This window comes from Sabethes cyaneus, chromosome 1 (genome assembly GCF_943734655.1).
Source record: "Sabethes cyaneus chromosome 1, idSabCyanKW18_F2, whole genome shotgun sequence".
NCBI lineage: Eukaryota > Metazoa > Arthropoda > Insecta > Diptera > Culicidae > Sabethes > Sabethes cyaneus.
This window is the reverse complement of record NC_071353.1, coordinates 174,703,196-174,715,908: the sequence shown is the minus strand read 5'-3', so window position 1 is coordinate 174,715,908 and position 12,713 is coordinate 174,703,196. Positions and strand designations below refer to the sequence as shown.

The 12,713-nt window shown below is 39.1% G+C and overlaps 1 protein-coding gene across 1 annotated transcript in view; it reads right to left on the bottom strand.

Annotated features, from left to right (window-relative positions):
• The window catches only part of LOC128743541 (neuronal acetylcholine receptor subunit alpha-7-like), a 129,121-nt gene that overhangs the window by 62,957 nt on the left and 53,451 nt on the right, over positions 1 to 12,713 (bottom strand). The window contains exon 3 of the mRNA XM_053840142.1: positions 2,191 to 2,235. Coding sequence (XP_053696117.1) covers positions 2,191 to 2,235 — 45 coding nt within the window. The remainder of the gene's footprint in view (positions 1 to 2,190; positions 2,236 to 12,713) is intronic.

Genomic DNA, 12,713 nt, shown 5'->3' with positions numbered 1-12,713 from the left:
CGAATAACGACAGAACTGCTCTTTAATGGATTCCGTTTCAAAATCACATTTCGCGGAACATTAATTCTCAACCACCGAGTCATGGCGCACAGACGCGGAACGTTGGGGCAACAACGCCAAGGTACACGGCAAATCCAGCACTTCCTGCTGGTTGAACTGCTGTATCGATTTCACTGTTAAGCTCGACGGGCCATGACCCCCACTTCAGCCTTGTGCAGACCATGTTGAATCCTATCGTGGCAGCACGGTCGGATGTCAACCACAATTTTCAATTGTCTAAATATCAGGCAGCTCCGTAGCCAGCAGTCTACCCCTTGGCAGCCTTTCACCCGATGCCGATGGCAGCATAAATCGCGCACAGTCATAAATTCGATTCATATTATGTTTACGTCGCTGTCTCTGTTACACGAACAGTGCAGTCCTTCTGTGCCACCTCCCCGTCGTTTTCGCCATGGCTTTGAGAACGGATTCACAATGTGGGTGGATAAATTCACGACACTCACAGTGATCGTCGTTGTCGTCATCATTATTATCGTCATCGCTACGAAACTGCTGCTGGCTGCTGCTGGAATTGCATACCGGCACGGCAGCATGGCTGGTAGAACGAAACACAAGCACTGCACAGACAGAGAGCAGGTGGCAAATAAGAAGGATACAGCAGGCGGTGCATTTTGTGACAGATCCAGCTGAAGCTGCAGTGTGCATTATTCATTATTGAAAATACGTGTTGATGGAATAGGGGTTTCCTGGTTCTTGCATCCCATATATTTTAAAGATATTTAGTATTAAAACATATCAGTAAATTTTGAATTGAGAATTTAATTTAAGTAAGGTCAATAACCTGTTGACAACCACCCAGCTTCGGGGTACGATGCTGGGGCTTCACAACCTAGTAGTCATATGTTTGAATGCGGGCGGTGCTACTAAAGAGTCATTAGGATTGTAGCACTAGGCCCGTAATTGCCATGTATCCAAATAACTCTAGTACTCTAATGACGTTTATTTCTATGGCTTTGCTTTTTTACCTGTTGACCAAATATTATAAAAGTTCAGCTCGATCAAACATGATTTTGTAGACCCGAAAAGCGATGTATGAATATGTCAAAGAAAAAAAGTAAGGTCACGACCAGACAAAGAAAAAACATCACAAAATAGCTGTTCCTTCGGTAGATGTTCAATCCACGTGTGCAATGCAAATGAATGACACAAATGAACATAATAACGGAAAGTGAAGATAAGAAAATTTTGGTAATACATCCCAGAATCAAGTTTTGCAATAAACACACTAAAACCATTTTCATGTACTTTTTCAAAATTCTAAAAGTGTATTCATTAAATATAATTACTTAGTCAATTGGAAAGGCTCTATTCAAGCTAACAGCTATATCATAGTTAGTCCTGTGCTGTCACTCGTAAATTAGTTCAAACCGCCAGTTTTCGAACTAGGAAAGCAGCACAGAAGCATCAACACTGACTAGCTATTCAGTAGGTTATATATGTAGCCACTGCACGTAATGTGAAGGACCACATGCATACCGGAGTTGACTCACGTTTTCGCCGTGGCTGGAAAATTCGCATTCCGTCAACAGGCCGTCAGCCATCTGGCGAAAACGGTTCATTTCCAGTTTACTTGAAGCGGGCCGAACATATTGCATGAGCCCTGGCGGAGAGGTGTGACAGCGGATCACGGTAGTGCGTTCGAGTTCACGGGTATGAAAGAGACCATATATTTCATACCATAACGAGAGCTTTGAAGTACATATTTCCGTAATTGATCTGTAAATACACACATGGCCAGCAATCGATATGGATGGAAACAAACGTACAGGTTATCACCGTCGATTCAATACAAAATAATAAGCAATCAATTCCAGTCATCGGCAAATTATCCTTACGAGAGAATGCCGACTGGCAACTGTTCGTTCTCGACGGAACACAAACGTTTCATCATTTTTCACCATCTGCAAAATGAATCATTGGAATTGGCAACAAATATGAGAAAGAAAAAGAAAAAACAACAGACGGAAGGTCATAAAGGTCTAGTACAAATTGATTTTTGTTTTCGTTGTGTATTTTTCATTGCTTGCCTCTTAGGCCTAGAAGATATGCTCCTTGACTGAAGTAGTTTCGTAACTCTGTCAAAGCTTTCTTCCCATTTTTTCTCTTACCATGCAAACGAAAATTACTTACCAATTTCAGCCAAATGTTGGTAATCAGCAGCTGATTTTTCTCGTCCTGCAAAATCATCAGAGAAAAGGGAAACGAATTAGTACTGTATAGAGGACCTGCTATGTTGCCTTCCCCTCAACGGCATCGCCGAGGGAGCAAAGCAAAGCAGTAGAAATAGTAAATTAAAAGTGATTTTTCAAAATTCCAGTCATCGACGGGTAGACGGACGAACGAATGAATGAATGGGCGAATCGACGACGAAGAGAGCGCCGTTGTAGCAAAGTTACGACCCGAAAACGAAGATAAAGTGCTTCTGCTCGCCCTAATGAAAAGCTCTTTTTCGCAAGAGTTCCACCCTCTGTACCGTCTTCGTAGGGAATGCTGTAACCGTCGATTCTCGTGCAGATGGATTGTGGCTACCGCTCTGCCCTGATAGGCTCGAGGCCCTCGATGCAATAGGAACTACTTCAGTCGGTGAAAAGTCTGCACGTTGGTTCGTTCTGCTGGGCTGGAAGTGATTTGTTCCGTTTGCAGACGCGCTGGGAAAATTTGCTTCTTCAGGATGATGAAGTTAGCGCGCATTTTCGGCGGATAATTATTATTGGCACAATCTTTAGAATTTGGTTCGGTGTTTCATCGAGTCGCGCAAACTTTAGCGTGATTCGATTGGGAGAGGGCTAGGTGTTAAGCTATTCTTTTTCACCCTGCATTAAACATTTTGCGTTGAATATGAAGTTCTATTGACAAACACCTTAAAAATCTTGAATTTCGATACCTATGCATAAGCAGAATCGAATTGAAATCAAATCTTATATGTTGAAGAGAAATTATAGTCATTATCCGAGGATAAATGTGGCGGTAGATAGACTTAATTATTGAATAGAAATTACTGCACTCATGTTTCTTTCATAAAATATATTCTATAGAATTAAGCTACTTTAATTTTACTGAAAACACACCAACACGCAGTATCCTTAAGGCATGAAAGTGCACTTTTTCAAAAAGTAAAGTTTCTTCGATCCCAACCGTAACTAACAGTGTTAAAATAGCAGTCATTGCCCCGTGTATAGTACTTGTATCTTCACGATTCACTTCGCACATATTTACGACTCATCTTATTCATCTCTGAAGCGCTTTACGCCCTCCCGAGGGATAAAGAAAGGTGCCACTCTCATACACGGACGTAGAATTTTGATGGTCCATTGAAAATGTCTGGCTTTTTTGTATCCTCCACCGACCACGACGGGCACGAACGTGGATCGTCGGGAGGACAACACTGCAGCGGAGCATAATTACTACTTTCGCTGCACTTCGTGCAGTCTGTCTGCAGATGGCCTGGAGGGTTTTTCTTCAACAGTCATCTGCGCTCTTTCATATTTTCCAAGTACCGACAAGAAAGAGCTTTTCTCGGCGTTGCGATGGGATAAATTATTGTATCTTCTTTGCAAGTGTTACTGGAAGGGTCGTTTGTTTGTTTCAAGCGCACACACACAAACCTGATTACAAACACATACAAGCAACCGTATTTTCCATCACTTGCAAGTTGGCACTTGGTGGCACGTCGAAATTACGAAGTAAGTAAATTTTTATTAACGTTAGCCACCGTGAGTTTAGTTTAGCGCGGCTTTTCGGCCATTAAAATGCAGGTAGCACAAATACATTCCAGGGGTATTTGGCCCAACAAATCCAAATGGTGCGCAAGATGGTTAAAATGTAGACAGTTTTTTCAATGGATTCTGGAACAGACATGCTAAAGAAAAGAAACACAACAAATAGGAAAGAAAAACGAGGACAAGATCCGGTGCAGCAGATAAAGTACAGTAAAGTTGTATTTTGGTTTTGGTGTAAAGTAAGTTCCCGGATAGTCACGATTTACAATAGCCAGTCTCTACTGGAAGGAGAACTTGTAAATCTTTTTAATTTAGTTTCACTTCACCATAAATCTCCTGCATCGACGGGGTTCCGGCTGTTGCAAAGTTTCTGCTTTTTTGTTGCTGCCTACTTGCAGAAAATAAATAGGAGTAAAGCACTTAGAGCGAAAATTTTCTCGCCGCTGCCTGATCGCCGGCAAGTGTAAAGTAAGGTTTTTGCTGCCACTGCTTCCTGCGGCATCTTTTTGGTCAATTAAGGACGACTTGTTTTGTGTGAGAGGAAAAAAGAAAACAGGAGGAGGACTTTTTTTTGGTCATCAGCCACTAAAAGTTTCATGGAAATCCCTCTTCTTATTCTTGGTATTATAGGCTGATCCCGGTTGGACAAACAGGATCTGCTTCTTGGTCTGTCCTAATTGGTATTAAAATTGATGTGTTAAGCATTTAAATCGGTACACTCGAGTCTTTTTTTACACGGTTTGTTTTTTTTGATTACTCAAGAACGGTGCAATTTAGGGACCATTTACAAAATACGTGACGAATGTCGGGCCTCTCCCAAACGTATTGAGAAATAAATGAATGGTCCCTAAATAACCCCGTTCTCAATATTCGAAAAAACAAACCGTGTAAAAAAAGTACTTGAGTGTAATGTATATTTTTGAATTTTAAATTTTATATTCCAAGCAAGATTGGCATGCCGAAACGCACAAAGAATTAGCATTTGTAGCTCGGACAACACGTTTCTCACCGTATTTGGAAGATGCTCGCCTTTTATAAAATTTTTGTACAAAATGGGTCGAACGGTCTTTGAAGTTAGGCATAGCATGGCATAGCGTAAACAGGTGCATAAATGCTGATACTGAACTTGTGTTTGTTACCAGCAACATGAAATTTGGGGTTTAATTTCATGCTGTTAAAAAAAAATCAAATGCCTCCAAAGTCCGGTCACTGTCCTGGCCACGTCCTTGCAGCTGGAGTTGATGAAAAATGAAAAATGAAAAATGAAAAATGAAAAATGAAAAATGAAAAATGAAAAATGAAAAATGAAAAATGAAAAATGAAAAATGAAAAATGAAAAATGAAAAATGAAAAATGAAAAATGAAAAATGAAAAATGAAAAATGAAAAATGAAAAATGAAAAATGAAAAATGAAAAATGAAAAATGAAAAATGAAAAATGAAAAATGAAAAATGAAAAATGAAAAATGAAAAATGAAAAATGAAAAATGAAAAATGAAAAATGAAAAATGAAAAATGAAAAATGAAAAATGAAAAATGAAAAATGAAAAATGAAAAATGAAAAATGAAAAATGAAAAATGAAAAATGAAAAATGAAAAATGAAAAATGAAAAATGAAAAATGAAAAATGAAAAATGAAAAATGAAAAATGAAAAATGAAAAATGAAAAATGAAAAATGAAAAATGAAAAATGAAAAATGAAAAATGAAAAATGAAAAATGAAAAATGAAAAATGAAAAATGAAAAATGAAAAATGAAAAATGAAAAATGAAAAATGAAAAATGAAAAATGAAAAATGAAAAATGAAAAATGAAAAATGAAAAATGAAAAATGAAAAATGAAAAATGAAAAATGAAAAATGAAAAATGAAATAGATGTGAAAATAGAAGAAATAAATTGAGAAACGTGAAAAATAAGAGCTCAAAGTAAAAAAATTTCCAGAAAAATTTCTCTGAAATTGGCTACAAAAATTGCCAAGACAAATTTGTTGAATAAAAGGAAAACATTTTTGTATAAAATCTAATATCTGTGGGTTCTAAAGCCTAAAGAACTCGAAAAACGAGTGTTGACGCTTCTAGCACTAAACAGAAGATGAAGTTCAAACTATAATGACAGAAGAACAATTCGATTTGTTTTGATTTTGTCTAATTTTTGACAGGTTTTCACATGGAAAGTAATAATGTATTTATGAAAAGCGAAAATAGAATTGGATTAAACTAAGTAAGAACGCATAATTTTTTATTCTTGATTTAAAAAATCTAATTTTTTGCTTCCCACCCTTTAGTTGCTTAACATTGGAAGGACGAAAACTTTATAAAGTATTTGTAATGACCTAATGAACAAGTAAAAATCGAATAGAAATTACTATAGAAAGAAAATAATAAGCGAGGAATAAATATTTTTTTGTATGGTTTCTTCTCACATTAGGCCGTATGAATAAAATTGTTTGCTTTGCTTCTTCCATTTAAATCGTATGGGAGTATTTGCTCTAACTCTTTTATTCATACGGCCTAATAACTGACAATAACGATTATTTTTTCGTCAGAACACATTTGCAAAACTCAAATAGCAGACAGCATGATTTGTAATCAACATCATTACATCATTAGAAAATGTTCAGTACAATCTTGATGATCTTTCGACATTTTCACTTGCGACAATTTCCAGATAATTATAAGCCAGCGAGCACAGATATGCAAAAAAAATCGTCTCTATCCAAACTACAGCCACTGCACGAATAATCACAAAGTTAAGATGAAAGAACAGCAAACCGACCGTGTGAAACCCTATTTTCCATTACTCCTCTCCTTTGGTCGGTGGCTTGAGCGCCGCCCAACTGTGCTGAAATCTACCGCGCCTGACGGTTAATTACTATTGCGCTCCAAGTCAACCGTCAAACCGGGGCAACTATCGTAGCAGGTATGCAGGCATAGGGTAAGCAGAGGAGTAGAGCGGAAATCACTGCGCGAAATGAGCTCTTCCTTGGTCCATTGGCGACTGAGCGCCTTGGAAAGCTGCCCGGCAACGATCGGCACATCATACCCATGCATGGACTCAACCGCAGCAGCTCGAAGAGGCTCGTACTGGAACGATAATGGAATTCTTCGCTAGCTGGTCAATTGGCGACAGGCTCGGTAAATCGAATGGACAGGTTATTAGCGAAATGCTGTCAATTGCAGGTACCGGATCGGATAGTTGTGTGCATAAAAAAGCGAAGTGACACTGAAGTTTAAGCTGATTTTCTAATCAAAACACGTAGGTTTCAGTTTGTGAGTATTTTCTCGCTTCAATGAATATTTTCTTTTCCTTTGCCAGAGCATTTGAGTGCAAAAGAGCACCTATATTAAGCAATGGTATTCCACTTTTCACTACTGTCTTCACCGGAGGGCGGAATTATTTTCACTTAGAAGCTGCTATCCTCATTAAAATTCCGATCCGCACGGTTCAACTTAGCTCCGCACACGAACGAACGATTTTTTTTACAAAAATTCTCTCTTTTAATGTGTTTTTGAGTTCATTGCAATTGCTACACATAGTGCTGCCACTGACGTTGGTTGCTATGATTTTAAAGAAGGACTTACCGCTATCCAATAAATATCTTTGTGAACAATCAAATAGATTCAAAGCTTCACGGTGTATCATGCGCCTCCACCGATTGCGGGTCCGTTGCGAAGGATGTTTCCGCACTGTAGAAAGTTGATCAATTCGACCGCAGTGCATGATTTACTGTGTTTTCTCTTCGCACTGGCGTAGGCAAAGTTCGTTTCACACTTTTGATTAATGGCAAGCCGCTGTTGTCGTGTCGCCATCGCCGTCGCCTGGTGCTGAATGCTTAAGCTGGACATTTCCTCGCTTTTATACAGTTCCGCAGCCCGGCGGAGTGCCTCCGAAGTCGAGAATATTGATATGTCACGTTGGATTACAGTTACAGTTAGAGCCAACTGGTTGTCTGCCAACGCCCAAGTGTGCGTGCAAGCGTGCGTGTATTTGTGCAGCGACCGACAGAAGTCGTTTATTGAAAAAGTTTCCACGAATCCATTTCCATCTGGGTTTCTGGCCATTTCCTGCTGTGGATGTTCTCGGCTCTCTGGAGGTTAAAAGCTACTGCCGTTTGGCGGTAAATCCGACGAAAGTGGATAATAACATAGTGCAAAGTACGTGCCACTGCGCTGGGTTCTCAAGTGCAATTTCCGTAGTTGGTCAATTTATTTGTTGAACCGCCACATTCCAGCCGAAATTGTACCAGTAGTCGCGGCCTCGGCCTACTTTGACAACTATGTAGGATAAACTGTCAACAGCAGACTGGGATTTTTTTATTTTTTGAATTGTTGCGGTTCGTTTTCACTGACAAGGAAAAACTGAAGTTTTTTTTGTCATCATCTCCAGTGAAGGCAGCTCTTAATTAGTTTTCTTGGTTTGGTGAAACACAAACATTGTTATTTTATTTTACGTTCTTCCTGCCAATTTTTTTTAATGTGGCAGAAAGAATCATTCTTTTCAGACATTGCAGACACCATATCAGACAGTATGTCTAAGAAAGATTTCTCTCCCTCGAGGGAGGGGCCAAAGAATCTGTAGTAGGAAAGGATCATAAAACTGAATCTTCACTTCCCGGTGGCCTCCATTATTAAACATAGCGGTGAGATGAGTTGACAAACAGAAATTTTGATAGCTTTCATTATGAAATCATGGTGATAATTTTGAATAGGGACAACAGCACGCAACATCTCCCCTGAGTTTACCGAAGACGGAAAGGACACACTCCTTTATAGCCGGTTCTAGTGGCTTTAAAATTTAGCCAAATCGGCAACACAACGAGTTCCGGTGAATTTATCTGCCCTTTGCTGATAAGATTCCGATGTGCCGCCTAGGTGGGACCGATTTTCAGACCAAAATTTATGTTGTCTTTTCTGTGTGTCCTGTTCTGTTATGAGTTATGAATTCTAATCTGTTGAAATAAAATAGAGGCGAGAGTGCCTCAGCAGTCGACCAAACGGGCGAGCTCGGTGTTTGGTAGTTTGCATATGAATCAAGTGGAAATATGTTGTTCCTTTGCCTAAAGGGAAGTCAGCATGTTGCTATCGGAACGGTATTCAGTACAGATAAAATGTTTACCGAAAGCTAACGAATTAATGAACCAACGAAATAACGATCAACAATGTATTCTTAGATGGATAATTTAAACTTAATAGTTGCACTATTGGTAATAAAAAAACAAATTTAATTTCAATGGTAATTCTAAGAGCTTTAAGCATCAAAATATTCCGCTCAAAAATAGCCGTGTATTGAAATTACTGCATGCCTTCCCTCGGCTCTGCATCAGTCGAAATGGTCTGTTATGACAGCACACATGTTCAAGACCTTATGAGTGGTTCCTTGGTGTAGCAAAGTGTAGACCAAATATTTGCACATATAGCCAATTTCAAAACTATGTAGAAGAAAGGACTTCTAGCGGAGCGTTGCAGTGCCACACAGTACAACAAAGGGACATGTTTCCATTGGTTGGCTTTGCTTCCTTCGTTGACCCACAATTGGGACTAACAGACAAAATGCGGTGCAGCAATACATCGGTTAGAACGACAGACGACGAAAATTGGAAATTCAAAAGTTATGATTAAAAGCGAGCTCTTTCGTATACGAGCACATACACAGACGCACACACATACACTCACGGTCTAGCTAACTTACTGATTGAGGTTTTGTTTGGTTCGCCAGCAGTACTGTTGTGCCGTATAAATCGAGGATGTTTGGACAAAAAAATAAACCCGAACGTTGGCCCAAAATCGGCTAGGGAAAATGCCGAAAACCAAAATATATGGAACGAGAACAAGCATAGGAAAAGCTAGTTCTGCCCTAGATTGCCAAAATATTAAGTGCCATTGTTATAATGTGGAAATATATTAACTTGGTTCTCTGTCGGAGCAGTTGGTTAAGTTGAACTAAATTTTCGACTAGCGTGGTTTATGGGTAAAACATTTTAGAAGTGATCACATGCACGAAACCGTAAAGCAGTAGATTTCCTAAATCCGTACTAAAATTCAAATCTGTGTTTGGAAAGTATGTAGGTGTTCAGTTTTAGGTGCTGCATAATTCTATATAACAAAAAGCTATATAAATCTGTATACTCTTATTTTAAATATTTGTATAATGTGAATAAATCTCAATATGACACGTCTGCGTCAGTATTTCTTAAAGTTACACGACTTTCCTAACGAAATCCGGGTAGTTCATGTTTCAACTTCACGTGCTTGTTTGTGTAAAAAAAGCTAATACGCAAATGGGAAAGCGGGGTAAGATCACCATATTAAGGATAAACGTCTGTATACAAAAATTTTTGACTGAAATGCTAAATTCGGCACCAACAAGGAAATATCACCACAGCGGCTTTCCAACAGCAAACTCGATGACGCAGTGTATTTTTGTGTATCAACAAAGAAACATTTTCGCATGTATTGATAGCCATGGTCAAGTTATAATCTATTAACTACATAAAAAGTTGAAAAAGACTGCTGTTAAATGCAATTTAGAAATAGCGGAATACATATGTTGTATAAACTCAACATCAATTTGAACGACGCACCGTAAAATTAGGATGGGCGGTCAAACCCTGCGTACCCCTATATGTAAGCCCAATGACGAGAGTTGCTTGCGTTCGGTGCATCCAATTCGATATAATCTTGCTACTTACGCCGCGTCGTCAAGCAAAAGTTTTACGTTGCTAACGGTAGTCAGAAAGGGAAATAAAATCAAAGCAGCCAGGCTTCACTTCACCAGCGAAGAAATTTTACGAACTTTGAAAGCTTTCTTTGTGTCTACACCCTTCCCCCGTTATAATGGGTGCCTGGGTGTCCTCATTCTAGTCACCAGCCATGAAATAAAGAGTAAGACAGAGATTGAAAACTTTTCCCCGCAGTTTGCAATCATAAACACAACGACGTACTCCATTAAACTCTCACGCCATTGGTGTTCTCCTGCGCTATGTCGGAGGCAAAAACGGGAAAAGACGAGCCGTCGGGTGTAAATTCAAACAAATTTGCGGTTTGTTGCCCGTGTTCGCATGGGAAAATTGCACACTCGGTCAGGATGTAGGTATGTAAATCCGACCGGCAGAGGAGACGAGACAAACAACTTAAGCTGTTTGTTCAACCGCAACGGTTGCTTGGATAACGGAAGTCGGCAGTGTTTGCGTAAAAGGCCCGCTGTGCGTTTGCTTGGGTAAGGGGGTGGCGGTCCGGGGGAAACGAAAATGGAGGGTGGAATATTAAGCATCAGCTTAATGTTTGTGATTGTCTAAATGCAAACTTCCTTGTCGTGTTGAATGGTTTCGTGGAATTTTCTTACCTGCTTTGTGCCACCACGCTTGACACGCTTCTCCCTAGGCACGGATTAGCAAATCGAAAAAAACAGGGTTTAAACGTGTTTTGCAATATTCACGGAAATAAATCCGATTCCGATAGAGTGAATAAAATCATGAAATAATAAAGTTTGAAATGTTGTGAAATTATACTGAAGTACCGTGTCAGCTAACACAAAATCATGAAATCATGTCTTTGTACCGCAACAAGTTCTTGGTGTTTTTTCATAAAACATAAGCTAGAATTTTTAAATTATTAATCATTTTGCTCATTTTGGATATTGAATTTCTTTCAATGTTGATTTTTACCTACGTGGTGGTCAGGAGTGGTATGAATTAAAGTTGGTTAAGTGCTGAAAATACCAAAAACAACCGTTTGTAATGGTCTTAAGGGTTATAATATGGTGCGGAAAGGCGGCAAAGAACTTTCAAGAAAACCGGAGCTAGGGACCGAGAGCTGAGGAGGAAAATATTGAGGTGCATTAAGTCGAATCCTGACATCGCCATCCGGGATACGGCTAGAATGTACGATGTCAATTATCAAACCACGTGGAGTGGAATAATCACGCTCGAGGCTATGGGTCTTACAGTGCCAGTAAACATCCGAACCGGCCCTTGAATCAGAATTCAGTAGCCAAGAAGCGTGCTAGGTGTTTGTACGAGCAAATTTTAACGAAATTCAACCCGTGTTTTTTGATGAATGACGAAAGCTACGAGAAAATGGATTTCAAGCAACTTCTCGGTCAAAAATTTTTCATTGCAACTGGGCGTGGCGATATCTCAACAAGTATAAGTTCAGGTTTACTGCTAAATCCGCGAAGATCACCATGATCTGGCAACGAATATGTAGCTGTGGACTAAGGACTGAGCATTTTATCACTTCATCAACTATGATATCAAGTGTATACCATCTCTGTGCTTTTAGCCAAGGTTTTTACTGCCCATAAATGCATAACAGTCCCATCTGACTTTTCACCACTTTTGAGATAAACCTGGGAATCACCTTTAAATTAACTGTTCTTTCAATATTTCAAGCAAAAAAGTTATGTTTGCTCCAAAAATATCGAAAAAAATATCAAACTATGTCAGTCTCATATTACAAATAAACGCATAACAGTCACAGTAGTAAAAATAGGTCAATAAGCATCTGTTTTTTGGACATTCCTGGTCTGATTCGACTGCAGCAACTACCAAACGGAAGATTTTATGGCCTAGAAGAACACAATTGAGGATGATTTGGATCGGATGAACGATTCCGAAGTTACAGTGGGAACAAGTTCCGGAATATATGGGACTTGAACATAAAAGCTTGGACTTGAACCTTGAATCACAACAAACTCATCATGTGACATCTACAAATACACGGACTTGTAAATCTAGACTATTGGTAGTCGTATAAAGTGTTCAAGACGTCATTGGCCACATCTAAACATGTCCGTGAATGTTCCAGATACCTCTACGGGGATTAGTTTCTGAATTTAACTGAAATATAACATGTAACATCTCTAAGCCGGTACTCGAAATTAAAAAGCTAGTTTAGAATAGTTCATTTGTTGTCACATATAGTGTCCAGGGTCACAT